The 16,146-nt window shown below is 52.2% G+C and overlaps 3 protein-coding genes across 9 annotated transcripts; all 3 read right to left on the bottom strand.

The window, feature by feature from the left end:
- Window positions 1–1,421: 1,421 nt before the first annotated feature.
- On the bottom strand, window positions 1,422–6,997 carry Vegfb (vascular endothelial growth factor B). 3 transcript variants are annotated; one of them, XM_057778151.1, is made up of 7 exons: window positions 6,867–6,997; window positions 6,299–6,341; window positions 5,816–6,012; window positions 5,553–5,626; window positions 5,307–5,342; window positions 4,861–5,144; window positions 1,422–1,798 (listed from the first exon to the last, which is right to left on the bottom strand). In XM_057778151.1, exons 1-6 carry the CDS (start codon window positions 6,924–6,926, stop codon window positions 4,883–4,885), a joined length of 672 nt encoding a protein of 223 aa, XP_057634134.1. In that variant the 5' UTR covers window positions 6,927–6,997; the 3' UTR covers window positions 1,422–1,798; window positions 4,861–4,882. The 3 variants fall into 3 exon arrangements, with proteins under 3 accessions (XP_057634134.1, XP_057634135.1, XP_057634136.1); XM_057778152.1 differs by having other exon boundaries at window positions 4,861–5,096; XM_057778153.1 differs by having other exon boundaries at window positions 4,861–4,995.
- A 412-nt stretch (window positions 6,998–7,409) lies between these two features.
- Dnajc4 (DnaJ heat shock protein family (Hsp40) member C4) lies at window positions 7,410–12,612 on the bottom strand. 4 transcript variants are annotated; one of them, XM_057778149.1, is made up of 7 exons: window positions 12,569–12,612; window positions 12,180–12,293; window positions 10,116–10,209; window positions 9,447–9,631; window positions 9,202–9,366; window positions 7,704–7,790; window positions 7,410–7,621 (listed from the first exon to the last, which is right to left on the bottom strand). In XM_057778149.1, the coding sequence occupies exons 2-7, from the start codon at window positions 12,272–12,274 to the stop codon at window positions 7,510–7,512; spliced, it is 738 nt and encodes a 245-aa protein (XP_057634132.1). In that variant the 5' UTR covers window positions 12,275–12,293; window positions 12,569–12,612; the 3' UTR covers window positions 7,410–7,509. The 4 variants fall into 4 exon arrangements, with proteins under 4 accessions (XP_057634132.1, XP_057634130.1, XP_057634133.1 ...); XM_057778147.1 differs by having other exon boundaries at window positions 7,704–7,786; XM_057778150.1 differs by having other exon boundaries at window positions 9,202–9,363.
- Window positions 12,613–13,007: 395 nt separating this feature from the next.
- Window positions 13,008–16,105, bottom strand: Nudt22 (nudix hydrolase 22). Of its 2 annotated transcripts, XM_057778642.1 has the most exons (6): window positions 16,026–16,105; window positions 15,313–15,806; window positions 14,745–14,843; window positions 13,626–13,723; window positions 13,403–13,496; window positions 13,008–13,190 (listed from the first exon to the last, which is right to left on the bottom strand). In XM_057778642.1, the coding sequence occupies exons 2-6, from the start codon at window positions 15,787–15,789 to the stop codon at window positions 13,035–13,037; spliced, it is 924 nt and encodes a 307-aa protein (XP_057634625.1). In that variant the 5' UTR covers window positions 15,790–15,806; window positions 16,026–16,105; the 3' UTR covers window positions 13,008–13,034. The 2 variants fall into 2 exon arrangements, with proteins under 2 accessions (XP_057634625.1, XP_057634624.1); XM_057778641.1 differs by having other exon boundaries at window positions 15,313–16,099.
- Between the last annotated feature and the right edge of the window lie 41 nt (window positions 16,106–16,146).

Raw genomic sequence — 16,146 nt, 5'->3', positions numbered from 1 at the left:
GGCTTTAGCTCTTAGGTTCTAACATCGTGGAGCCAGAACATGATCACCAATATCACCGCCGAGAAGGCTAAACATAATAAAAATGGTGTAGGCCGGGCGGTGGTGGCGCACGCCTTTAATCCCAGCACTTGGGAGGCAGAGGCAGGCGGATCTCTGTGAGTTCGAGACCAGCCTGGTCTACAAGAGCTAGTTCCAGGACAGGCTCCAAAAAAACAACAGAGAAACCCTGTCTCGAAAAACCAAAAAATAAATAAATAAATAAATAAATAAATAAAAAATAAAAAAAAAAATAAAAATGGTGTGATGTCCCACGCCTTTGGAGGTGAAAGCAGGAGGATCAGAAGTTCAAGGACATCCCCAGCTACGTAAAGATCTCTGAGTCAGGGCTGGAGAGATGGCTCAGAGGTTAAGACCACGGACTGCTCTTCTGGAGGTCCTGAGTTCAATTCCCAGCAACCACATGTAATGAGATCTGGTTCCCTCTTCTGGCCTGCAGGCATACATGGAGGCTGAATACTGTGTCAGCCTGGGCTACATGAGACAACATGAGACATTATCTCAACAGAAAAAGTTTAAACATAGTATCAGGGCCGGAGATGTAGCTAAGTTGGTAGTGCTTGCCTAGCCTGCAGGAACAGGTAGGTTTGATTCCCAGCTGTAACCCTGTAGTTCCAATACATAAGAAGTGAATGTAGGAAGATTAGAAATTTATGTCATCCTTGGCTATGTAAAGAGTTTGGGCCCAGCCTGGGCTATGTGAGACTCTCGTAAATGAATAAAGTAAGTATGTGGCCATCATCAGGAATTCTTCAGTTTACCCTCCAAGATCATGACCATACACTCCACCAGCCCCTTCATTTGGGGGACTGCCTGCCTTCAGTCAAGTCTGCCCCGAGCATCTTGTCGTAGGACAAAGCCTTGGTGCCTAGGCTGGGTTCCCACTCTATCCAGGACACTGGAGAAGGGTGGACACTTAGCTTGAGTGGGATAGTTAGAAATTTTGATGAATCCTGGGGTACTAGTGATTGCACAGCTGAAGGAGACTGTATGGGGGTAGGGTGAGGTGTGGGTGTACGCTTAAAAGAGGCCTTCCAGGCAAAAAGGCAGAACTGAGAAATGAAAAGGGCAGCCACAGGGAAAAATATCGTAAAGTGCCCAGCGGGGAAAATGGGTGTAACCTCCTACTGTGTGAAGAAAGTCATACTTGTCTGGAGCCCAAAGGGTTCTAATAGCAGCAGTCATGTGTTTTTCCCATGTGAACATGGGTCCCACATTCCTTTCCCTGGCTAGGTTTGTGGTGGTTGTGGCTTTGCCTGGGAACCATTGTTGGGTCATGGCAGATGCAGTGGTGCACACTTTCCTGCCCAAGCTGGCCAGCCTACAGAGTAGCAAACAATGACAGAAGCAAGCAGTGATAGTGTCTTCCATCTCTTTTATCAGGATTGAGGGGGCGGTGTCAGAGTTATTGTAACAGAGCCCAAATCCCACGTTTGCAGAGGCTTAGGGTCTTCATGGTGAGGGGAAGCAGAAGATGCTCATTAGCCCAGGGTGGTTAGCTGAGCTAGTACCCTGTTCCCCCTAAGGGAGATATAGGTCCCTTGCCAACTGTCAGATGGCAATGCTAGGAGACAAAGGATGGCAGGAGAGCTCTCTAAAGGGTCCATGTCCTGGGGCCACTTCCTCCCAATCTGAGTAGATTCTTCTATGCTCCTGTCTTCTCCCACTACGATGGGGCCTGTGAAGCAAATGGCCCTGTGGAGTCTGAAAAGTCACTTGTCATTTTCGAGGCTTCCGGCACCTGGGGAGTGGAGGAAGGGATATTAGTGCAGCCTGGAGCTTAACTCCAAGCTCTTCTTTCATATTTATTCATTTTTATTTTTTTTTTAATTTTGTTAAATGGGCTGGAGAGAGGGCTCAGTGGTTAAGAGCACTGACTGTTCTTCCAGGGGATTCAGTTCAGTGCCCAGCACCCACACAGTAGCTCACAACTGTGTGGAACCAGTTCTAGAGGACCTGACACCCTCACACAGACATACATGTAGACAAAGCACCAATGAACATAAAAATAGGTAGCTTTTGCCAAGCAGTTGTGGCACGTCTTTAATCCTAGCACTCGGTGGGTAGAGACAGACACTCTGTGAGTTCAAGGCCAGCCTGGTCTACCAAGTAAGTTCTAGGACACGCTCCAAAGCTACAGAGAAACCCTGCCTCGAAATAAACAAAAGAAAGAGAGGGAAAGAAAGAGAAAGAGAGAAGGAAAGAAGAAAGAAGGAAGGAAAAGTAGGTGACTTTTTAAAGGAGGGGCTAGTGTGTGTGTGTGTGTGTGTGTGTGTGTGTGTGTGTGTGTGTGATATCCTTAAGATTTAATCATCCTGGGGGCTGGAGAGATGGCTCAGTAGTTAAGAGCACTGACTGCTCTTCCAAAGGACCTGGGTTCAATTCCCAGCACCCACATGGCAGCTCACAACTGTCTGAAGATCCAGTTGCAGGGGATCTGACACCTTCACACCAATGACATTAAATAAACCATAAAAAAAAGTTTTTTTTTTAAAAAAAAAAGATTTAATCATCCTCCACCTTTATCCTTTTTGCCTGGTGTAGTGGTGCACACTTTGATCCCACCAGTTAGGAGACAGAGGCAGGCAAATGTAGGCCAGCCTGGTCTACAGAGCAAGTTCCAGTACAGCCAAAGCTATGTAGAGACCCTGTCTCAAAAAACCAAGTCAAACCAAAACAAACAAGAACATATTTTGCTATTTTTACTTAGTTGTGTATATGTCTGCCTATATAAGCACATGTATACAGGTATCTGAGGAGGCCAGGAGAGGGAGCTGGAGCTGGAGGCAGCTGGAGTTGCAGCCCTCAAAGAAGAGGGTTTTGGATCTGTACTCAGTCTTCTGCAGGAGTAGCAGTCACTCTGAGCCATCTCTCTCTACCCCTTCCACTTTTATCTTTGGAGACAAAGTCACTAGGTGTGAAGCTAACTGATTCTTCTATGATGAACTCCAGGGTTCCTTCTGTCTCTGCCTACCCTTCCCACACTAAGGTTACAGTGTATCACTCCTACCTTTCTTCATGGGTGTTAGGGATCCAAATTCAGGTCCTCATGCTAGGAAGGTATTTTCCCAGCTGAGCCATCTCTTCAGCCCCTATTTATTTATCTATTTAGTTATATCATTTTTGTTTGTTTCTTCGAGACAGGGTTTCTCTGAGTAGCCCTGGGTAGACCAGGCTGTCCTTGAACTCAGAGATGCTCCTACTTCTTCCTCCTAGATGCTGGGATTAAAGGTGCGCACCACCGACTGGCTGGATCTCGTATGTGTGTGTGTGTGTGTGTGTTTGTGGGCCAAGCTAGCTTCAAACTCAGCAAGGAATGACCTTGAACTTTTGAATGCTACCATACCTGGTTTCACTTGTTGCTCAAGATCAAATCTAAGGTTTCTTGCATGCTGGACAAACACTTTACCAGCTCAGTTACATCGCTCTTTTTTTTTTTTTTTTTTTTTTTTTTTTGGTTTTTTGAGACAGGGTTTCTCTGTGGTTTTGGAGCCTGTCCTGGAACTAGCTCTTGTAGATCAGGCTGGCCTTGAACTCACAGAGATTCGCCTGCCTCTGCCTCCCGAGTGCTGGGATTAAAGGCGTGCGCCACCAACGCCCGGCTACATCGCTCTTTGTTATTACAGCTTGTGTATTGAGACCACTTTGATTTACAGCCCAGATTGTCCTCAAAATCACTCCTGCCTCTACTTCCCCAGTTCTGGAATTACAGGTGTGCGCCACCATACCCAGCCAAAGCTCCTTTTTGCCTTCTTGTGGATTTTTGTTTTTTAATGAGGATTTCAAGCAGCCCAAGCTGACTTCAAACTCGCTCTGTAGCTGAGGTTGACCTTGAACTCCTAATCCTCCTGTGTCCACCTGAGTGCCAAGATTCCTGGTATATACTACCATACCAGGTCCCGGTCCTCTTGACGCATTTCTTTTTACTTTTTTTTTTTTTTTGGATATATATTTTTTTTTTTTTTGGTTTTTCGAGACAGGGTTTCTCTGTGGCTTTGGAGCCTGTCCTGGAACTAGCTCTGTAGACCAGGCTGGTCTCGAACTCACAGATATCCGCCTGCCTCTGCCTCCCGAGTGCTGGGATTAAAGGCGTGCGCCACCATCGCCCGGCCTTTTTTTTGGATTTTTTGAGACAGGGTTTCTCCGTAGTTTTTGGTTCCTGTCCTGGAACTAGCTCTTGTAGACCAGGCTGGCCTCAAACTCACAGAGATCCGCCTGCCTCTGCCTCCCGAGTGTTGGGATTAAAGGCGTGCGCCACCACCGCCCAGCTTTCTTTTTACTTTTTTGAACCCCATTTTTTCCTGATAGTCTCTGGGGGCCTCCAGAGCCTGGCCCATTTATCACCCCATGGCCTCACTATGGAACACAGAAGGGCTGCTTAAGCATTGTAAGCAGAGGTATACGGGGCTCCCATACTCCTTGCTCTCTCTCAGCTTACAGAGTGAAGCAAATGTCTATCACATGGGCTTCTGTGAAGCATAAAGCTCTGCAAATTGGAGAAAGTCTTTAGTTCCGCTCCAAGAGATGGCTGAATTGTGCAGAGATGAGACCGGATGCCCCTATCACAGTGCTCAGCATCCTCTGCTGGTGAAGGCATCATTTCTCCCACTCTCTGACTTGAGCATCTGAACCGGAGCTGTGTTTTTACTGATCTGGTTGCCAGCAGATGCGCAGTAAATGTTTAACACATGCAGCTGGCGCCTCCTTCCCTGGTCTCTCTCCCACTGGCAGGCTCACCTGGACCTGCTCCAGGACACAGCCTTGATGCCTTCCCACACAAATGCCACCCCATAGACTCCTCACCTGCAGGTGTCTGGGTTGAGCTCTAAGCCCCGCCCTTGGCAACGGAGGAGGCTGCGGCGTCGGCAGCGGCAGCGGCAGGTCCGGGGGTCAGGGCGCTGACGGCGCTGGGTACAACGTGGGCAGAGGGTCCTGGGGCTGGAGTGGGATGGATGATGTCAGCTGGGGAGGGTGCTCCCGGGGCAGAGTCCCAGCCCGGAGCAGAGCGGGGCTGGGGACGGTGGTGGGGCGTGGCAGCCCTAGGAGGAGAAGCGACACGTCTGGGGTGGAAGGAGTCTTCCCAGGAGCTAGGGCGGGGCAGAATGCAGTGATTTGGGGAGCATAAAACGGAAGGGGTATCAGGTGAGAGGAGAAAGCAAAGAGGGGCTGCAGCCTCCTGGCTCACTTGTGCACCTCCTAGCCTACCCGTGTGCTCTCTCCTGGACCAGCAGCAAGCCTCAGGAACTCACCTATCTGGCTTCACAGCACTCTCCTTTTTTTTTGGTCTGAAAAAACGAGAGAGGGGGAAGAGAGAGAGGAGGGGAGGAGATAAGAGAGGGTAAGGAAACCCAAGCCTCCTGCTCTCTTGCCCCAGGATCCATGCCTACTTCTGGTCTACTCTCAGTCACCTAGCCCCTACTACAGTGCAGTCCCATGGCTGATACCCCCACCCCAGGCTACACTTTGTGAACTTGGAAGTTAGACCTGGCTGGCACCTGCATTCACATTGGCTGTGTTCTTCCAGGGACATCTCCCCCAGCTGACTGCTCGGGTACTGGATCATGAGGATCTGTACTCAGGAGAATGAGGAAGAGACAGTGAGTGGTGGGGTGCAGTAGAAAGGCAGAGAAAGGGGATACTCATGGGCTAGAGGAAGAATGGCCAGAACTTCCCGCCTCCTGTGTGCCTGTCTCTGGGCAGACCCAGCCCCCAGAGCACCACTGTCTCATCAACATGCGTGACCCATAGACCCCAATACCTGCATTCGGACTTGGTGCTGCCCAATGGGCACACATTCCAGGCCGTCGTCAGGGCAGCAGCCACCACAGCGCTGCACAGTCACGCAGCTGGGCACTAGTTGTTTGACCACATTGCCCATGAGCTCCATGCTCAGAGGCACCACCACCTCCCTGGGCTGGCATGTGGCACGCGCATAAACATCTATCCACGACACCACTGTGGGCAGACCCAGAGGGATTAAGTTCTTACTGCGTTTCCTGAAGCTGCTTCAGGCATGTAGCCTCCCCAGTACCTTGTCACCGCCCCAACCCTTCCTTTAAACCTGTCTTCCTTTGCCTTCTTTCTCAAGAAATCATTAAGCTCTCTGCCTCAGTTTCCTCTTTGGGAGAAACGGCATCTCCCAAAGAGTAGGGGATCACACAAGATGAGGGACATAAACTCAGGGTATGTGCCAACCCCTCTTAGTACTGGCTGGAATCAAGTTATTGTTAACTATTATTACCTTTCTTCTGGTGGCTGGGGCCATCAAACTGGGACACAGGAGCCTGTGGGAAAGAAGATACCTGGGCCCAAGGTGCACTCTATAAGGGCTGGCCCTGTGACTGTGTGAGTGCTTTGGCCCTGAGTGAGGCTCCTTGCTCCTTTCTGACATCTTTCCAGGTTGTTCTGTTCCCAGGACCTCAGCTCTAATTTTCCTTGTCCATTTAGCCATCTGGGACTTTTCCCTGGCCCAAGACCCACCAAACGTACTATGGGAGTGGCACTAAACCTCAAGCCTAGGAGCTGGGCTTGGTTTTAGGTCAGGAGCAGGGACAGTAGGAGAGGCAAAGAGGTTCGAGGGCACTGAGGCAGCTCCGCCCCTCTCCCCAGGAGTCCAGGGGCTAAGGTGGGGCGGGGGAGTGGCAAGGGGGCTAGAGCTAGGGCTAGCAGGCCTGCGCAGAGGGGCACCCAGGGTTATCCGTAGTTGGACCAGTGGATCCCCTCCGCAGAGGTACCGGGCGCCTCCCTACTTCCGCCAACCTTGAGAGGGCACCGCGGGCGGGCGAGCTGGATGTCGTGGACACACATACCTGGGTGAGGGCCAGCTGCAGCAGTGCAGCGAGCAGCAGGCAGCGGAGCAGGGGGCTCATGGTGCCCGCGGGGGCCGCGCGCCGGGGAGCCCCACATAGCCCTAGCCCGGCGGCGCGGGGGGCGGCGGCAGCCAGAGCCCCATGGCTCGGGCCCGGGCGCGGGGACCCGGGGCCCGGCGCGGGGGGCGGCTCCTCCGCGGCCCCCTCCCGAGCCCTGGGCGCAGGCAGCGCAGCGCAGCGCCGCGGAGGCGGCTGGAGGAGCGGAACGGGCAGGCGGCCGGTGGCGGTGGCGGGGACGGCGGGGACGACGGGGGTGGCAGGGGGCCTGGCCGGGGCTGGCGGGCTGGAGGCTCATGTGACCTAAACACGCGCTCCCCACCAGGCTGCGGGAGGAGGCGGGGCGGGGGCGGAGCTGGTCCCCTCCTACGCCCCCTCCGGACGCTGCAGGGGAAAGGGGACGCACCGCCCTGGAGGCCAGGCTCCGGGGTCGCTGCACCAAGAGGTGAAGGGTGAGATGTGTGACCTGAAGAACCGAGCCAGACAAGAGTCTGAAAATGAGTTTATTGCACGTGCTGTGGGAAATCTGTAGTCCTGGATAGGCAGCAAGGAGAGGACCAATGCAGGTCCCACCTAAGTGAGCCCCTCAAGGGCTACTGTCCTGGGGCACGATCCCAGGGCCTTCTGTGGGCAGGGAGGATCCTTTCCGACGCTGCTGCCTCTGCTGGCGCTCCTGCTGAATCCTGGCTCTGTTGGCCCTGGAGAAAAGATAGATCTGGACAGGGATCCTGAAGGGTACTTCTGGGGCAGGGAGCCAGGCAAGATGGTGCAGTGACAGACCTGGCCCTCGCCCTCGTGTCGTTGTAGATGGCTGTGATGATCCGATCCTTCTCATCCATGAAGCTCCGGTGCACCTGCTCCAGCTTCCTATGAGGGGATTGCAGTTAACCCTGGTTCTCCAGACTCTGCTGTCCCTGAAGCCCTGGTCCTCAACCAGGCTCTAGCATCTACCACACAACTTTACATCTCTCCTAACAAACAGTTTTGTGATAAACTGAAAAAAGGGGTTGGGCGGTGGTGGTGCACACCAGCTCTGGGGGGGCAGAGGCAGGCAGATCTCTGAGTTCGAGGACAGCCTGGTCTACAGAGTGGGTTTCAGGACAGCCTGGGCTGTTACACAGAGAAACCTGTCTCGAAAAACCAAAAACAGAAAGAAAAGGGCACAAGCTGGGTGGTGGTGGCCCACATTTTTTAATCCCAGCTCTCGGGAGGCAGAGGCAGGCAGATCTCTGTGAGTTTCAGGCCAGCCTGGTCTACAGAATGAGAATAAGTTTTAGTACAGCCTGGGCTACACAGAGAAACCCTGTTTCAGAACCGGGGGACGTGGGGGAGGATACCAAGTGGTCCAGGTCAGTGCAGGGCTGGGTGGTACCCTAAGTCCTTGACTGTCTGGTGAAGATTGGTGAAACAGGTCTGAAATCGGAATGGCCCTCCCAGGAGATTAAGAAGGGGGTGTATTTCTCTCATCGCCATTGCTGAACTAGACAGTACTGGCAGTGGGCACCATCCTTTGGGTTTCTGTGCTGCAGAATACAGGAATTACAGCATGCATGAGAGAGTAGAGTGAGGTCCTGGCTGCCAGCAAGGACTGTCTCTGTCACACTGCACTTGTCCTCCCTCCTTTCCTCTTTCTTGCTATAGTGACACAGTTTAATGAAGCCTAGGCTGTCTTCAAACTCAGTGATGTAGCCAAGGATGACCCTGAACCTCACAAAAAGATTTATGTGTGTGTGTTCATATGTCATGTGTGTACAGGTTTGCTTGAAGGCCAGAAGAGGGCATCAGATCTCCTGGCAGTTGTGGGTTATCATATGTGGGTGCTGGGAATTGAACTCTGTGAACTCTGTTTCTCTGTAAGAGCAGCAAGCAATCTTAATCACTGAATCATTTCTCCAGCCCCCAGCTTCTTATCCTCCTGCCTCCATCTCCTGAGTGCTGGGATTACAGGCATACACCACCATGCCCGTTTTACCATGTGGCCAGAGGAAGAGAACCCCAGGGGTTTGTCTATGCCCTCCTTGTGCATGGTTTTGGATGGCTCTAGGCTCACTAACAACCAGCACCGAAGATTAACATTCAAGCTATGAGAAAGAGAAAACAGCTTTAGCCATTTCATGCAGCGCTGCCTTTACCCAGCAAGGCAAGGCTCCAAAGACTGATTTCACAAAGTTCTTAGCTTTAGAGAGAAAGAATGCGGGTCATAGGCTGCTGTGGCTGGCTGGCCACAGCACTCTTCACCCACCCTCTGCCCAGGACCCAAGGAAGGATGGAGAGGCACCTGAAAGCGATATAGTGCAGGCCCATGCCTGCCACCATGAGCAAGAGGCAGTACCCCAGGACCCGCTGGTTGTGTTTGTTCTGCTGCCGCCTTGACTCAGGCCCCTGTGGCCTCACATTGTGAAACTGGGCCCAGTATTGTGCGTTGGGGGGTTCCCAGGAGCTGCTGAGAGAGCAAAAGGGCAATGGAAAGATGAAACTCCCTGGAAGGCTTCAGAGTGGGACAGCAGAATCAGGAGACAGTACCTGTGTGTCTCCTGGGTATACTTAGGCTGGGCTCTGGTCCCTGAAGATTTGGGGGGACTGGTTGAATGCAGCTGTTGGTCATAGTTGCGACGACTGTCCTCACGGCTGAGTACTCGGTAGGCCTCATTCAGCTCCACAAAGCGGCTATGCAGGTCTGGGTTCCCAGGGTCTCGGTCAGGGTGCAGCTAGGATGAGACTTATCTCATTTTCCACATCCTTCCCAGGACCTATCCTGATGATGTCCACTCAGAAAGACTGGCATCACTACCACAGTCCTTGCCTGTGGGCCACTGCCTCTCACTCACCGGCTTGCTGACCCCCCCAAGGGCCAGAGAGTCAGAAAGTACAGACTCCTACCCCTCTGACCCAAGAAGACCAACCAGACATTCCAGCTCACATCTGTAGCTCCAGTTCTAGGAAAGTGCAGATGGGAGGACCAGTTTGGGCTACAGTGTGAGATCCTATCTCAAAAACAAACAAAGAAAATGAGACCAGAAGGACCTGGCCTTGCTGCACCCTTTCCTCAGAGGATATTGAGTGCCCCCTCCACGCAGGTGGTAGGAATGTGCTGCCAGCTAGAGGGACAGACCTAATCCCAGGAAGGTAGAGTGCTCCTGTGCCTGGCTCAGATCTCATCGTCCTCCCTCCGCACCTTGGGGACACCAATACCTCTTTTGACTTGGTAAAGAAAGCACGTTTAACCTCTTCAGCACTGGCACCAGGATGCACCCCCAACAGTTCATAGTAATTAGTAGAAGCAGACCTGTGAAGAGAAGCCCAAACCTGCAGAGGCTTAGGAGACCAAAGGGCACCACTGTCCTGTCCTGCCACCCTCCCTGGGTCACACCCTTCAGTTCAACCACCAGGAACTGAAGTTAGTCCCAGGACACTTCTAGCTCCAGATTACCCTTCCCTTTGGGCGAATTTGAGGAATGGTCAGGACTCCTTAAAGTGTAGTCCTTGGTCTCCTACAGACCCAAAGGGGTTCTGCTGTCTTTTTGTTTGTTTGTTTTGTTTTAAACAGGGTCTCATTAGCTTTGTCTGACCTGGAACTCCCTAGGTAGATCAGACTGGCCTTAAACTGAGTTTGCCTTTGTCTCCCAAGTTCTGGGACTGAAGATGTGCACTGCCATCCTGCCGTCATTCTGGCTAAAATGCTTCTTTAAAGATTTATTATTTTAGCCGGGCGATGGTGGCGCACACCTTTAATCCCAGCACTCGGGAGGCAGAGGCAAGCGGATCTCTGTGAGTTCGAGGCCAGCCTGGTCTAAAAGAGCTAGTTCCAGGACAGGAACCAAAAACTACGGAGAAACCGTGTCTCGAAAAATCCAAAAAAAAAAAAAAAATTATTATTTTAGCTGGGTGGTGGTTCCACATGCCTGCACTCAGGAGGTAGAAGCAGTAGGGTCTCTGTGAGTTCAAGGCCAGTCTGGTCTACAAGAGCTAGTTTCCAGGACATGCTCCAAAGTACAGAGAAACCCTGTCTTGAAAAGATTTGTTACTTTATTTTATGTACATGAGTGTTTATAGGTATGTACACCACGTGAATGTCTGGTGCCTCCAACAGGTCAAAAGAGTGTGGTTGTGAATCGTCATGTTGATGCTGGGAACCAAAACCAGGTTCTTGGACAAGAGAGATGGCTCAGAGGTTAAGAGCACTGGCTACTCATCCAGAGGTCCTGAGTTCAATTCCCAGCAACCACATGGTGGCTTGCAACCATCTATAATGAGATCTGGTGCCCTCTTCTGGCATGCAGGTGTACATGCAGAACACTGTGTACACAATAAATAAATAAATAAATAAATAAATAAATAAATAAATAAATAAGTCTAAAACAAAACAAAACTGGGTCCTCTGTTGAGAGTGGCAGTTGTTTTTTGTTGTATTTAGTTTGGTTTCTTTTCAAGACAGGGTTTCTCTCTAGCTTTAGATCCTGACCTGGAGCTCACTCTGTAGACCAGATCTGCCTGTCCCTGTCTCCCCAGCGCTGGGATTAAAGGCGGGCAGCACCACCACCCAACTTGGCAAGTGCTTTAATCTCTGAGCCATCTCTCCAACCCCTAAAAACTTACTTAAAACAGCAGGTTTTGTGATAGGAGGTGGTGTCCACTTGTAATTCCAGCATTTGGGAGGTGAAGGCAAGGTCAGAAATCCAAGGTCATTCCTTGGCTACTAGCAAATTTGTGGATAGCCTAGTCTAAGTCAGACCTTCTATCAATTAAATAAAAGATTTCCTGGCCTCTTATGCATGAGGTTCTGTGTTCCAGTGCCAGTATGGGGTGGGGGTTTGATTTCCAAGTCAGGCATGGTGGCTGTGCCTGAACTCTGAGACTGAATTTGGAGCCTTGCCTGGGAAACTTAGGAAAACTCCATCTCAAAGGAAAAGGCAGGCTCGCACCCCCACTTCATTCCTCCTGACCAGCCCAGAAATCTAAATCTTTGTACCCATCCTCCTCTTTCCCAACGTACACACAGTGAAGCCTGACAATGTATCAGCACTATGAAAAGAGTACTGGGTTTGACCTGAGCTCAAATTCCCGATCTGCCACTTAGCTCAATACTGGGGCTCTACTCTTAACTCTTGACGCTGCGTCCAGCACTGAAGGTGAGGGTCATCTGTGACAAACCTCTAAAGGCACTTGACATATAATGCAGAGACAGCTATCTCAGAACGCAAGGCTCTCCACAGAAAACCACTGGGCAACATGGTCAAGATCTGGAGCTCAACTCACCGCTGCCCTGTGATGGCTGTGAGAAGCCGGGTGGGAGGGCTGCGAGGCCACAGCCGGCATAGGCGCAGGGGCAGCAGGAGCAACAGAGACGGCATGATGACGGCGGGCGGACAGCTGGGAAAGGGAGGCCCCCAAGAGGGGTGCATTGGTCCCAGTCGGGCCGGACTTCGGGGGTCGGGGCAGAGGGAGGGAGCCTGTCTCAGTTTCCCACAAAGGCAGACTGAAGCAGGCTCGGGACAGGCACCAGACGTGGGTGCCCCGGCGCTTCCAGCACTGGCCTCCAGGTCTGGACCACCGGCTCGGGACTAGGGACACCCTCCCCACCTACAGCTTTAGGGGGGCGTGGAAGGAGGAGCCACAGGCAAGCCCCGCCCCTGTCCCCCACTCACAGGCTCCGCAGTCGCCGCCATTTCCTGCGCCCGTACAGGCCCCGCCCCCGATCCCTCATTGGCTCATGGTTCAGGCCACGCTTATTGGCCAGGAAGGTGAAGATGTGTGGCAAAGGACCTGTCCCCGTGCGCTCATTGATCTAGGGCGCAGCGGAAATCTTGGGGTTCCCGAAAGGTACCGGTGTCTACCCATTGATCACCGGTCCGGTACCGGATCCAGCTTAAGACATCCCGTCCCGCCGCTTAGCAACGAGGCACGACCCTCGCTTTTCCTGCGCCCTGGCCCACATTCACCAAACAAGACGGACACACGGAGGCTGCGCTGTGAGGCTTTCTTTTTGTTTAGTTCCCTTTCTGCCACGCGGTCAGCCCCTCTCACCCACCCCGGGTTCTCCCATAGGATCCCAGACTTTCAGAGAAACAGCAGAAGCCAACGGAATTGAAAAATAAAAGTCCTTTATTGTCTTCAGCGCTGTGATAGGGCTGGGACGCTAGGGTGACTCAGGTGCGTCTTCTCCGCACCCGACTGTAGAGGTGGATGGCGATTGTAAAGGAGGATTGCGCCTTTGGCCGAAGGGCAGAGTTGTGCCCACATCTCCGTTTCCTGCAGTCTCTGTACCCTCTGTGAGAAATCAATGAGACCCAGACATCAGGCTTCCCTTTCTCTTGGAGCTGTGTCCGGAATTGCGGAACCTCAGTACGCCTCTACTCTCCCTGTTCTGGACTTTTCCCTTAGGTAGGAGCTAAGCCTTGTGCCCCTTGAAGATCTCTGCCTCACCCAGGTATCCTTCCCCCTCCCCATCACCAGACCCCTTAAAGGCCTCGGCTCCACACCTGTGTCTCCACAAAGATGATTCCTGTAGACTCGTGGGCCTCAGGTCCCCCATTCATGTAATAACGCCTGACCTCCTCTGAAGTTAGGCTGCACCTAGGCAAGAACATGGGAGTGTCTTGGTTTGTGTCCAGACCTTACAGGAACCCTGAAGAACTCCAGTTTCCTCAAACCCGCTCCTTCCCCACCCACCTCACCCAGGATCCTGCCCCCCAGAGCACTCACTGGACATAGAACTCTGCACTGGCTCTGCCCGCGCTGGTCTCATTGCAAGCGATGCCCAGTAACAGTGGCCGGCTCAGGGTGTGCAGTGGCAGGTTCACCTGTGGTAGGGAGTCCCCCCGTCATGCTGCCCTCTCAATGGCCTGTTTTAGTGTTGGTTTGGTGTTCTGCATATTTGTCTTTGTTGAGACAGGGCCTCATGTAGCCCAGGCTAGCAAAGATGACCCTGAATTTCTGACCCTCTGCCTTCATCTCCTGAGTGCTGGATTACAGGTATGTGTGTATCACTGTACCTGGATTACGTGGTACTGAGGATCAGGCCCCAGGCCTTGTACATGCTAAGTCAGTGTTTCTCAACCTATGGGTCGCAGCCCCGACTTTTCACATAGGTCACCTGAGGTCATTGGTAAACACAGATATTTATATTATGGTTCCTAACAGCAGCAAAATTACAGTGATGAAGTAGTAATGAAAATAATTTTATGGTTGGGGTCACCACCACATGAGGAACTGTATTAAGGGTTGCAGTATTAGGAAGGTTGAGAACCACTATGCTAGGCAGTTTACCAGCTCATCCCCAATCCTCAATGGCCCGTAACCCTTGGCACTTTTGTTTTGCTAGCCATGTGTCCCATTAAACAAAATACAGGCTCTGGGTACATTCATTTTACAGATGAGAAATGAGACAAATTGTCCAGGGAAGTCCTTTGTTTGTTTGTTTGTTTGTTTTTTCGAGACAGGGTTTCTCTGTGTAGCTTTGGAGCCTGTCCTAGAACAGGCTGGTCTTGAACTCACATAGAGATCCGCCTGCCTCTGTCTTCCGAGTGCTGGGATTAAAGGCGTGCGCCACCACCCAGCCCCAGAGATGTTTTACTCAAGTGAAGTTGAGACTCTCACATTTTTTCAGCAAATATAGGACAGACTAGACTAGACATTTTTCTCTGTTTCTACTGTAGGAAAGACTCTGAGGACCAAAGAATCATGGCCACGGCATTAAGGCCATGTTCTTTCTCAGTGCCAGCTAAGCTCATGTAGACCCTCACTCCAGCCCAGGCCTTCGAATTTCTAGCAAATTCTACCCCTTCATTCATGCCCATCATATCTGGGGCCCCTGTCACTCACCTCATCACAGATCTCCTGTAGGACACTGGAGAAGAGTTCCCGTACCACCAGTTCCCCAGGGAGGTCCTTGTGCTGGGGACTACCACCAGGGCACAGGGCCTGTGAAAAATTTAGGCTCAGCCTTCATCTATACTAATTCCAACACTGCTTTTCCTCTTGTCCATGAAGACCTAGGGCAGATTCAGTGTGGGAGTCTTGGCAATCCCCTAACCCAGGCCCTCCTATTCCAAATAAGCAGTCAGAAGTCTAGCTAGGAAGGATTACATGGATTGGGTGAGAAATGACATCTCCTCCCCTTCAGTCTCTCCTCCCATGTTCCCTAGCTTCCATAGGACTGTTTCAGCTTAGATCTATAGCTGGGTGTCCTGAACGGCAGTGAGCACCCTGACTCCTCTCAGTAGTGGTAAGAGTCGTGGGCTGTGCTCCTCTAGACCCACAGTTTCTCCTGGACAGCCCTCAAGCATGGGAGGCTGCAAGCTACAAAATGCCAGTCTGCTTTTCCCTTTAAGAGAAAATGAAGCCAGAACTAGGAGCTTGGACTTTGCGCCCTTGTATTCAGTCATTTTACCTGAGGTTCAGGGTGCCCACCAGGTACATCCACCAGCCCAGGTGCCTCGGCCACCTGCTGAGAGCGGCGCAGGAAGACAAGAAAGTCATCAGCTGTGACCAATGCGGCACCCACCCCCAGTGGGTCTGCCAGATAGGCTTGCTTATCACCCCAATCTGTAGCTCCCTGCTGCCGCAGCCAGGAGGAGGAGCTGGACCAGTTGGTGCCCAGAAAGTCCCGGTAGGAAGTTAGACCCAGCTGCAGGAGCAGCTGTGGTCCAGGTGAGCTGGATGCCAGCTTGGCTGAGTGAAGGCGGAACTTGGGAGCGTCAAAGATCCAGGGTTGGGTCTGTAGCCGGCTCTCCCAAATGGCAGTAATGGTCTGGTCTCCTCCAGGCAGTGGACGACGATCATGAGCTGGGCTTAGCTCTACTGCTACTTGCTCCTGGGACAGTCCCCCAAGAGGGCAAAGCAGCAGGAGGGACACCTCAGGGTCCATGGTTTGACAGGGACGTTCTGGGGAAAGACACCGATTGTCATCCTGTAACTCTAGGAAACGAGCTGAGCCTCTCTTCTGCAGATACCTGACTTGCTTGGGCAGCGAGTATCCTCCCAGCAATGAGCCTAGCAAGCGCCAACACTCCAGCTGCCCCGAACCCCTAAAACCTTTGGTCATCCCTACCACCCAGCAGCTACAATGGTCATGGCCCCCAAACCAGGACTCCTACATCCAACCTGAATACGCTGAATCTACTCCCAGGGTCTGGAAGCGGGCTCTCGAAATTCACCGGCCGGCTTGGCCCCCAAGCTCCACCTCTTTCCCCTCAAGCGGAAGTGCCCGCCCCTTTCCTTCGCG

Source organism: Chionomys nivalis, chromosome 8, assembly GCF_950005125.1.
Source record: "Chionomys nivalis chromosome 8, mChiNiv1.1, whole genome shotgun sequence".
Taxonomy (NCBI): Eukaryota; Metazoa; Chordata; class Mammalia; order Rodentia; family Cricetidae; genus Chionomys; species Chionomys nivalis.
The sequence above is the reverse complement of the archived record's forward strand: the minus strand, read 5'-3'. Positions and strand labels throughout refer to the sequence as shown.

Bases quoted from the DNA above. Each gene is read 5' to 3' on its own strand.
- Vegfb (XM_057778151.1), bottom strand. From the start codon at position 6,926: ATGAGCCCCCTGCTCCGCTGCCTGCTGCTCGCTGCACTGCTGCAGCTG. The intron at 5,627-5,815 runs GTATTGGGGTCT...TCCTGAGTACAG, and splicing joins AGCACCAAGTCCGAATGCAG to ATCCTCATGATCCAGTACCC. The intron at 5,145-5,306 runs GTGAGTTCCTGA...GCCCCGCCCTAG, and splicing joins AGTGCTGTGAAGCCAGATAG to CTCCTGGGAAGACTCCTTCC.
- Dnajc4 (XM_057778147.1), bottom strand. From the start codon at position 12,274: ATGCCGTCTCTGTTGCTCCTGCTGCCCCTGCGCCTATGCCGGCTGTGG. The intron at 9,632-10,115 runs GTATTGGTGTCC...GTCTCATCCTAG, and splicing joins TCTTTACCAAGTCAAAAGAG to CTGCACCCTGACCGAGACCC. The intron at 7,622-7,703 runs GTCTGTCACTGC...TCTTTTCTCCAG, and splicing joins GACACGAGGGCGAGGGCCAG to GGCCAACAGAGCCAGGATTC.
- Nudt22 (XM_057778641.1), bottom strand. From the start codon at position 15,966: ATGACCAAAGGTTTTAGGGGTTCGGGGCAGCTGGAGTGTTGGCGCTTG. The intron at 13,724-14,744 runs GTGAGTGACAGG...TCCCTACCACAG, and splicing joins TACAGGAGATCTGTGATGAG to GTGAACCTGCCACTGCACAC. The intron at 13,497-13,625 runs GTGAGTGCTCTG...GTTCTTGCCTAG, and splicing joins AGTGCAGAGTTCTATGTCCA to GTGCAGCCTAACTTCAGAGG.